Raw genomic sequence first — 10948 nt, 5'->3', positions numbered from 1 at the left:
AATAATGGTAACAATATCCACGAACAGTGTAAGCACGGATATGCTATGCCACTGGTAGCAATTTGCATTATGGAATATTTATGTAAGTTGGCAGATGTTCACAGAGAATGCAGCATTACCTGTAAAAACAAAAGTCTGAACAGGATCCATTCAAAGTTAGGATGCTGAGGTCAGGCAGAGATCTGAAATAAAGACTCCTGTGGTGATATGAATAGGTTTGGCCCCCATAGACTCATGTGCTTGAATGCTTGGCCTAAAGGGAGTATTGCTCTTGGAGGCGTGGCCTTGTTGCAGTGGGTGTGGCCTTGTTGGAGGAAGTGTGTCACTGAGGGGGAAGGTTTTGAGGTCTCATACGTGGTCTAATTAGGCCTACTATGGTAGTCTTTTCCACTGCACAAGGATCAACATGAAGAACTCTCAGCTCGTCCTGCACCATGTCTGCCTGGATGCTGCCATGTTTCCTGCCATGATGATAATGGACTGAACCTCTGAATCTGTAAGCCAGTCCCAGTTAAATGTCCTTTTAAGAGTTGCCTTGGTCAGGGGGTCTGTTCATAGCAGTGAAATCCCTAAGTAGGATCCCTTCTGTAACAAACATAACTGTAGGCCTATCTGTATCACCCAACCTCACAGACAACACAGTAGAATATTACAGCATCTTCTCTCTCCTTTGTGGTTCCAATTCAGAGTCAAAAAAAAAAAAAAGAAAAACTCAGAAAAATTTGACAATATATTTATTTTCTCTTAGAATGTTCATGATTATTTTTGGTTTCTAAGTTAAGCAGACACGATCTCAAACATATAAAACTGTGTTCTTTAGAATTATCTTGCAGGTAATATACATAGTGAAGTCATCATATTAATAACAAATTATTTTATACATAAAAATTATGAATTTCAGTCTTAAGAAACTGCATTATAATAACTCTATCATACATACATTTACAGTTTTTACGTTTATGATCTCTTCATTCAAAGTCGTTTTCGCCCACACTGTATTTCAGCATAAGTATCCAGTGAGTAATTAGTGAGCACATATACAGCTGGCTGTGAAAACACCCACACCTCAGAACAGGTTCTGCTCCAAGGTGAAAACTTCCTGATTACAAGGCCCGTTAACATCATGTCTTGAACAAAGCAGCAACAGTACTTAAATTATTAGAAATGGCAAATCCAGTAACATAAGCTTCCTCAAGGTGTCCACCTGAAGACCGCGTTCCTCCACACACTACACCGCTTCAGTGACCGCAGCAGCATCTGCTTTAGCTGTGCGTGTTAACAAAACCTCTAAACCACAATAAAAAAGCTACTCATCCTTAAGAAAGGAAACTTTATCCTTGGATTTATTTAGCATTTTTATGTCATCCAGCAGCTTTCTGGGTGTTAAAATATGTGTGGAACCTGGTAGAAGAAATTGTAAATGGTTAGAATTAAATAATTTTCTGACTTACAATCTTGTCGCTTTCATACACAAATGTCTAGTGCATTTGAACAATGCTTCCAACAGCATTTCTCCAAAATTCACACCAACCCTTGCCACTGAGCATGCTCAGTAACTTCAGAAGTCCTGCCCGTCACAGTGTTTTGTCTGATTTGTACTATATATTGGTGTCTAGAAAGAGAAACATGTTCGCCATCCTCATAACAGGACTGCAGCAGCTGTCACTGCAAACAGAGGACCTCTGAGCAGTGCTGTGACTCGAAGCCTGTCACACAATCCTGCAGGTTAACCCCTGGGTTAGGAGGCTGCCTGCCTGCAGCGGCTTCAGTGGAAAATATGCTAACTTACTTTACTATTAGCGTGTGTGCACATGCATGCACACTTGCAGGCACACGAGTGCCGTGGCTCAAGCACGGAGGCCAGAGGATGACTTTCAGGAGGAGGCTTTCTCCTGCCACTGAGGGTTCTGGTAGTGAAGGCTGTCACACTTGCTCAGCAAACGTTTTTTTACCCACTGAGCCCTTTTGCTGGTCCAGACTGGTGTTTTAAATTCAGTTCCACATAGGCCTCACTAATGTCAGATCCATATACACAAAAACAAATGCTTCCGAAGTAAAAATGTTTTATATGTCACAAAAGCATTTTAATGATCAGAGCAAATAGTCAGAATAGCAGTTTTAAAGGAACAAGCTCAAGTCCCTAAAACTGGAATATTGAAAAATAAAACTATTCCCCACAGGAAGGACAAACAATATCAACCAATCTGATTCCCCAGAGCTCCCAGGGACCAAACCACCAACCAAAGAGTACACATGGAGGGACCCATAGCTCCATCTGCATTTGTAGCAGAGGATGGCATTGTCCAGCATCAGTAGGAGGAAAAGCCCTTGGTCCTATGAAGGCTCATTTCCCCAGTGTAGGGTAATGCCAGGGTGGGGAGGTGGGGGTGAGTGTGTAGGAATGGGAGCATCCTCATAGAAGCAGGGGGAGAGGGGGGCAGGTTATGGGAGAGGAGGGAAAAGGGATAACATTTGAAATGTAAATATATAAAATATCCGAGAAAAATTTAAAAAATTATTAAAATGTGAACCAGGAAAAAAATCTTCAAGTAATTTTACAAAGAATGTTTTATAATTAATTTTTTTTCTGTATGTAATAATACAGTCTTAAATTTTCCCATACATAATTTTGCCTTAACCATTAAGAAACAAAAAGATGAAAGTCTTACCAATAATAACTTCACAGGATTTATGTGCCTGAGAAACTTCATAAGCACAACGCATCTCAGAGTATGTAATTCCTCCAATTACAAAAATAATCAGCCTCGAGCCATTTTTCCGGTCCAGCTCTAAATAGTTAGTTCTGGGTTTCTGTCGAGCACTAGAAAGTAAAACACAGAGCAAACGCTGTGAACACACCCAGAGCCACGCTGCGTGTACCTCAGACTCCCTTTGGAAGCGACTGTCTTGATTTGAATGAAATTACCTAACCGCGGTACGATTTCCCTACAGCTAACTAGGCAAAGGCTGCACATCTCCCTTTCAAATTTCAATTTGAATAAATCATGTAGAGTTTTATTTGTAATGAGACAGTAGGAAAAAAGAGATAATATATATATATAAAACCGTGGGGGGGGGGTGAACCATGGATTTCCAAAAACTATAATAAAAACCACTTCGTCTAAGCTCAGTATTTTTATCTATAAAGTTAACATTTTATTTTAATATTTAAAATATTTTTTAATTTTTATTTTGTGTATGGGCATTTTGCCTGCATGTAAGTGTGTGCACCATGTGTGTGTGGTACCTGTGGAGGCCAGAGAAGGGAATTGAGTCCTGTGGACAGGGGTTACGGATGGTTGTGAACTGCCGTGTGGGTGTGGGATAAACCTGGGTCCTCTGGGAGATCAGCTGCAGCTCTTAATCTCTGAGCCACCCTTCAAGCCCCCTGTTTTATTTTATATGATGACTTAATGCTCTTGAAATGTTTAGGAAACCAGGGGCATAACCTTGCAAGAATGAGATCTGAAGACGGGAGGACAGAGTCTGACTGACTAGGGCCTAGCATGGCACTGGGACAGCCACTGCTGGGATGCCACAGCAGGATGACGGCTGCAAAGTGTCTGAACTGAGCAAGGTCACCTGCCATGGGCCACCACCTCTGTCAGAAAGTTATCAGGGAAGGCCGGAAGTGAGGACTGGATGCCGTCGCTGCCGCCCCAAATAACCCTAAGGTTCTGCCGTGCAGGCGTTGTTAGGTAACCGCCCAGCTCCTTCCATGCAGGGAGGCTCAGGGACATGTAGGGAAAGGATGGGAAGGAAAAAGGGAGCCTGCAGAGCAACCCTTAATCCTCAGGGTGACCAGAGGGTGGAAGGGACAGGCCTGAGGTGTCTGACAATGTCTGCCCAGGCAACTGGCTGAAGGCTGACTACACAGACAGAAACAACCACTAAGCCAAGATGAAAAATTGAAAAACTCAAAAGACAAAAGTGGCTATACACACAAGAGAAAGCCCAGTTTACGTCTTCATAAACTGCCGCCACAAAGGGCAGAGAGCTAACTCAGAGAGCATCACTGTCGCAGAGGGTGTGGTTCATGCCTGTGACTCCTGTCCCAGGGGACGGAGGCATTTCTGGGTTCTGTGGACCTGCACACACATGCACATACTTCCCCCAGCCCACACATATCCAGCACTAGGGCGGCAGAGGTAGGCAGATCTCTGAGTTTGAAGCCAGCCTAGTCTACAGAGTGAGTTCTAAGACAGCCACAGAGAGAAACTGTCTCAAAAAACAAAAGCGAAAGAGACTAAGCTTGAAAACTCGCCAAAGGAAGTAACTCAGAGCTGCTCTACTCCGCTAGCTAAAGGGTCCTTCTCAATAAAAGGTTGTAGATAAAGAAACGGTGTGGCTGATACTTCGGTAGAAACTTAGCTTTGTAAAAGTAGAGATTGATGGTGAAGGAGCAGTCAGTGCAGCAGACATGACAGGGGGCTGACGGTGAAGGAGCAGTCAGTGCTTGCCGGGCCCCAGGTTTCAACGTCAGCCCCACAAACACAAACAAAAGCAGAAGCGGAAACCACAAAGAACCTCCAGCAGCTGCACAGCTGCCTGTCAGATGATGCCACAAGAGCACTGTGAATCCAAAGGGACTAAGATAAACAGGTACAAGACAACTGAGAACACAGAGAAGGTGGAACTCCAGTGACTCTAGAGCACGGGGACCAAGAAACAAGAAAACACCCCAAAAATACAAACCTGAAAGCCCCTTATCTGATGAAGATGCGGGCAACACAGCAAAGCCAGGAAGAGCACACAGGGGAGAACACAGCACGGTCAGGCTGAAGGAAGCCAGCCAGTGTCAGGACAAAGCCCCACATGGGCCATGGCCCCCAGTGGTGGAGGGAGGGAACTGTCCCCTGTGAGTTGTCTTCTGACCTCCGTACATGCTCTGTCATGTGTGCATCCACACACAGGAACAATTCAATACCTTACATAGGCCAGTAGAAAAAGGTATGGACATACAGGTAATGAGTAAACTAAGACAAACACGAAAGTTAAAAGGGGAGACTAGACTCAGAGCATGATCCCGGGAAGCTCCAATTATATTTCATCTGTTAACTGGGCTCTGAGTGCAGGAACATGCATGAGAATATTGTCTCTCTGGAGTTAAAATACTAAAAATTATCAAAAGGATTAAATCAAGTTGGATGTATTACTTAGCACTCTAGATTACACAGTGAGATCCTGCCTCCACAAAAAAGAAAGAAAGACAGAGAGGAAGGGAGAGAAAGAAGAGAAGGAAAAGAAAAGAAGAAACCAGAACAAGCCAGAGGGCGGTAAGGAAGCAACTATGCTATGGAAGGAAGAAGATGTGTGGGGAGGTGATGTGTGTTTTTATGAAAGGATTCTGTATTGTAACGTATGCTTTCCTGAATTTACTGAGTTAGATTACGGTTGAAGAAAGGCTACCTTCTGCATCACTGTATGTTTCAAAGAGAACTCCTGCTCAGAGAGAGTGTCGTGCACATTTAATCTGCTGTTCTACAGCATCCGAGCAGACTCGGTTCAGTGGCTCTGTTTTCAGGTTTACCTTACAGCTCCAGAGCCATTCCACACCGCTGGGCACCGGGAACAGTATGGCCATTCTTTGGAATCCAATCTATTATCAATGGCATCCTAGGGAAGAAAATTATTAACACCGTCAGGAAAATTTTGGGAATTTGTTTCATACACGCCTTGATGAACATTAAAGGGGCATAAATATTAAGTAAGACTAGCCCTTCTTTACACCTATGAATGCTAACTGCAGTCAAAATCAATACATGAGGACTAGAGAGATGGCTCAGTGGTTAAGGGCATCACAGTCCTTCTGGAGGATTGAAATTCAGTTCCCAGCACCCACTTCATGGAGCTCACAATGGCCTGGAACTCCAGCTTCAGAGCTCAATGCCTCTCTGTCTTCCATGGACACCTGCACTCATGTGCACATACCCACATAGACACGCATAGTTAAAATAACAAAGAGAAATGTAAAAATTAATATACTAGTTTACTTGCATAGTAAACATGCATTTCAGATCTGCCTTTCTTTACTGGAAGGTTCTGCAATACTATGAGGACCTTTCAGCTCTAGGGAAGCTACAGGTTTCTCAAGGGCATCACAGGCCACTGTCCTTCATAGCAGCTCCCCTAAAACAGAATGCACACAGCTAACCTTGAGACACTGAAGACAGTCCAATGACCACAGAATGTTTTCCTGTTTATTTTCTCAGCGCTGTGTTTTATGATACACTTTTTGCATATGCTTATGATGAATAGACAGACTATGAATGCTTTATTAAACAGTAATACATATTTGGTCAATCAACAGGTCATGTTCATAATTGGTTATGGTTATACTTTCTATTAGCCACTCAACTTGCTTTATAGATGACAGCACAAAGGCACTCAAAAGCAGACACGAGAAGGAAAAGCAACTCAGGAAGGTTTTACTATGACTGCCAGAGGAGGGGTTCACTGTTAGGAGAAATCCTAAAAGCCTGAGATGGCCACAGATCCAAAGTGCAGTCTCTGGATTTAGTATGCAAACCTTGTTAGAGAGTTTAAACAGGTTGATTTTCATTTTAAAAGCCATTAACAATTATAAGAAAAACTATTTGGCTTGGGGGATTGGGAAGGGAGATGGCTCAGTGGTTAAGAGCACTGACTGCTCTTCCAGAGGTCCTGAGTTCAACTCCCAGCCACTACATGGTGACTCACAACCATCTGTAATAAGAGCTGAAGCCCTCTTGTGGTGTGTCTGAAGACAGCTACAGTGTACCCATATACATAAAATAAATCTTAAAAAGAAAAGAAAAACTACTTCTGAAAATTATGCGGGGGTGGGAGGTGACCTACATTACAGAAGACAAAGTCTAAGTTCTTTAGAGACTTTTCAAATATGTTCATGCATTTGCACATGACAGACAATTTTGAAAAATAGAAAAACAGTAAAATCATTAGCACATAAAGGAAAGTAGAAATTAGAACTATAATTAGTCAGAGGAAAGCTACAGTGAATGTTTTTCATTTAGTTCCTAAGGCAATTTTAAAATTCAGTTTATAATTCCTACAAATTAATATTATTTTCTTAAGAGCAAGCAGCACTAACAGCATATTCACCCAGTGACTTTTCATGAAGCATGTGTGTGCAGAGTTTTATTATTTATTTATAGATAGTGGAGAATTTTTGGGGGTCCTTAAGACTTCACGAAGCTTCTTTGCCTATAAAATCCTACCAGATACAGATGGCTGTCCTCTGTGAACCTCCCAGCCCTCCAGAGCTCCTGCCTGTGAGCCATGCTGCAGTGGCAGATGACCCGAGTGGGAAGAATAACCCACAGGCGGCAGTGGGGTAGCAGCGAGGTGGGGACTTTTACCTCCATGATATCTTTGATAAAAGGTGTCCATCGAGAAAGCTGAAAAGTCTCTTCGGCAGACCGATCTTTTCTTGGTGGTTTGGCTTGTTGGGACTAACATAATTGAAGAAACAAATAATTTCATTCAGTAATATAATTATATTTTCTAACAAAGCTTTAATTACACCAAAACCAGCTACTTTAAAAAGGAAAAAGGAAAATGAGCCACTGGTGCATGGCCACAGTGGGCTGGTGCATGGGCACACTAGGCTGGTGCATGGGCACACTAGGCTGGTGCATGGGCACACTAGGCTGGTGCATGGCCACAGTGGGCTGGTGCATGGCCACAGTGGGTTGGTGCATGGCCACAGTGGGCTGGTGCATGGGCACAGTAGGCTGGTGCATGGCCACACTAGGCTGGTGCATGGGCACAGTGGGCTGGTGCATGGCCACACTAGGCTGGTGCATGGGCACAGTAGGCTGGTGCATGGGCACAGTAGGCTGGTGCATGGCCACAGTAGGCTGGTGCATGCTGGTCCCTGCAGTATGCTGTACCTCAGCAGTGCTGTATAAAGGCCTCATGTAAATAAAATGCAACCATTGGCACAGATAGATCTTGAAGAGGCAAGTATAAGGAGCAACTTACAATAGAAGCAGAATACACACACTCACTAGAGACCTCGTCTCAGAAAATGTAAACAAACAAACAAAAAAAACCAAAAACCCTAATTGCTTACTTAATAATCAAATTCTGTAAGATGAAGTCAAGATTCCCATATACAAAACCAGTTCACACAAGGACCTTGTGGAGCAATGGTAGTATGTCTGACTTTGAAAGTACCCCCACACAGACTCAGACAGACAGACAGACACTCTCCCTTACTGGGGGAACAATGGGAACACCGAGGTGACTCCAGTTCCGAATCATATCACTGTCATCTTCTATCTTTACATTGTGGATCAGTCTGTCCAGGTTTTCTTCAGTGGTTCCTTAGGAAGTGAGACAGGAGTGCAGTCAGACACCTGCTTGTGTGATTACTTCTAGGACTGGGTTCTTACTACAGGGACTAAAGCTTAAGGGAAAGCTATAACCCTCAGGCTTCTCTCAGTTTCTAAGGAATTTCCTTTGTCTCCACCTTACTTAGGCATTTACTTTTGAGGTCTCCACAACTCCCTTACATTGAGTAGTAAGAAGCTCATTATTAAACTATGACGTGAGGGGTAGGAAAGGGCTCAGAGGCTAATGCACTTGCTGCCAACACCAACAGCCTGGGCTTAATCTCTGGAACCCACATGGTGAAGAAAAAGTGGAAACTCAAAATGTAACCCAAACTTCGAGATCAAGATACCATGTGGGGACCTGGCCAGTGTCTGTGGTGCTATAATCTGAATACAGAATCACCTCCAGTCAGTCTGTGACACATCCCTACCACACACGTAAATTACAGGTAGCAACTACACGTAAAGTGAGTCAGGACTTTAGTACCGTCCTAGAGCCAAGCAGGCGCCCCATTACCATTAACGCCGAAGATGTAGAGCAAGACTGCCCGTATTTTGTCGCAGTTGTCGTGGTTTTTGTTGAGCAGCACTGGGAGGAGCACCAGCATGGAGTCCTTCACCCGCTGGCCCTCTGCATCTGTTCCAAGTGCCAGGTCCTAATGACAGTCAAATGCAGACAGTGCTCTACAATCCACATTTGCTTTTCTGTTAAAAGTATCTATTATTAAACTGTCAAATTTTGGTGGAACAGATGATATTTCACAGGAGACAAGAATGTTAGATGCGTACTACTCATTGCACAAAATACAAAAGGTCACAAAGCAAATCAGAGGGAGAGGATTCATGCAAACCTGAGCTACACACTGTGGTGGCCACTAAAAACCAGAGTGGGTACTGCTGATGTGCTCAATCTGAGTCAGGATGTACTCTGGGTGCAAAGCAATGGATTTTGGAATATTCATAAAAGAATGGAAAATATCTCATTAACAGTTTTAGTATTAACCACATATTCAAACAAAAGTGTGAACACATTGGGTTGGGTTAAATTTATTACCAAAATTAGCTGCACTCCTTTTTAACTTTGTAGTAGGACCATCATAATAGTTAATACTGCATGCAACTTGCATTCAATTTCTGTTAGTGTAATATTCTGAACAGGTTAGGAATACTAAAAAAAAATTCAAAACAGAAATGTGGGGTGCCGAGATCTGCGGGACGGCGCACTGCACTGTGCCCCTGGAAAGCCCTGACATAAGCTCCACTAATGCAGCATTGTGCAGCTCAAACTGCAAGACCACAGGGAGGGGACCACCATCAGTGTTGGGGGCCACAGGTGATCTGAATCACCCCAGGGCCCACGACAGGGATGACTTTGGTGTTTCTGAGAGGTGGAGGAACTAAGAGCAGGACCTAGAGAGAGGACTTGAGGTCTTTGTGGTGCCTTTGAAGGGGACAGTGGAACTGCTGTCCTTGCTTCTATCTACCTCTTGGTGTCCTTGCCATGAGGTGAGGTCCTGGGCTCTGTCAGGCATCCCTGCTATGATATGGCACAAGCCTAAAAGCAGTGAAGTCAATTGTTTATAATACTACAAGTCTCCAGTATTCTCAGTCAAGAGTGCCCCAGCACCAAACCCAACCAAGCAAAGCTGAGCCAAAATACGCCTTCCCTCGGTAAAGATTATCATTCCAGCGTTTGTTAAGGCAACTCAGCCATCAGGCGTCAAATACTGCCTAGGTGAGTCCCCTATAAAAGTCTATGATTTTGTGGAACTCAACTGCTGTACTGAGCCAACCTTTTATGTGATAGCTTACAAAGCCGCTCTGGAAATCTGTTACAGACGTGGGCATTTCTGGCTCTGTACACACCTGCTCAGCTTTGTACACACCTGCTCAGCTTTGTACGCACCTGCTCAGCTTTGTACGCACCTGCTCAGCTTTGTACACACCTGCTCAGCTTTGTACACACCTGCTCTGTTTTGTACACACCTGCTCAGTTTTGTACACACCTGCTCAGTTTTGTACACACCTGCTCAGTTTGTACACACCTGCTCAGTTTTATACACACCTGCTCAGTTTTGTACACACCTGCTCAGTTTTGTACACACCTGCTCAGTTTTGCAGAGCTTCTCAATATTCAGCTTAAACTTATTCATGCAGTCTTCAGCTAGGTTAAGATGGACGACTTGCTGAAAACCAGAGGACACTGATTACTGACAACTCTCTAATTACTTTTTGTATAATTGATAATATTAAACTTTAAAAAATATGCATGTGTGCATAATTTCCATGCATGGGTGCCAGTTATGTGTGCTCCTAGTGCCCAGAGGCCAGAAGAGGGCTTCAGATCCCGTGGACCTGAAGTTACAGGTGACTGTGAGCCACCATGTGGGCACTGGGAACTGAACCAGGATCTTCTGGAAGAGCAGACAATGCCCTTAACTGCTGAGCTTTCTCACCAGCCCCAATGTTAACGTTTTAAGACAATATGGGTTTCAGTGTAAGAAAGAAACATTCAATAAAGAGAAACAGCTCAAGACAGACAGACAGACAGCAAACACAGACAGACAGAGCACAGTGCTGAACCTGTGTGGGGGCTGAAGACTCATGAAGCC

The 10948-nt window shown here is 43.7% G+C and overlaps 1 protein-coding gene across 1 annotated transcript in view; it reads right to left on the bottom strand.

Moving 5' to 3' along the window:
• Nucleotides 1-717: 717 nt before the first annotated feature.
• The window catches only part of Stxbp3 (syntaxin binding protein 3), a 41266-nt gene continuing 31035 nt past the window's right edge, over nucleotides 718-10948 (bottom strand). The window contains exons 13-19 of the mRNA XM_032897457.1: nucleotides 10442-10522; nucleotides 8854-8992; nucleotides 8221-8327; nucleotides 7359-7451; nucleotides 5531-5616; nucleotides 2670-2821; nucleotides 718-1401 (exon numbers count right to left, since the gene is read on the bottom strand). Coding sequence (XP_032753348.1) covers nucleotides 1307-1401; nucleotides 2670-2821; nucleotides 5531-5616; nucleotides 7359-7451; nucleotides 8221-8327; nucleotides 8854-8992; nucleotides 10442-10522 — 753 coding nt within the window. The 3' untranslated portion in view covers nucleotides 718-1306. The remainder of the gene's footprint in view (nucleotides 1402-2669; nucleotides 2822-5530; nucleotides 5617-7358; nucleotides 7452-8220; nucleotides 8328-8853; nucleotides 8993-10441; nucleotides 10523-10948) is intronic.

This window comes from Rattus rattus, chromosome 3 (genome assembly GCF_011064425.1).
Source record: "Rattus rattus isolate New Zealand chromosome 3, Rrattus_CSIRO_v1, whole genome shotgun sequence".
NCBI lineage: Eukaryota > Metazoa > Chordata > Mammalia > Rodentia > Muridae > Rattus > Rattus rattus.
Note: the sequence above shows the minus strand (reverse complement) of the source record. Positions and strands in the feature narration are given on the sequence as shown.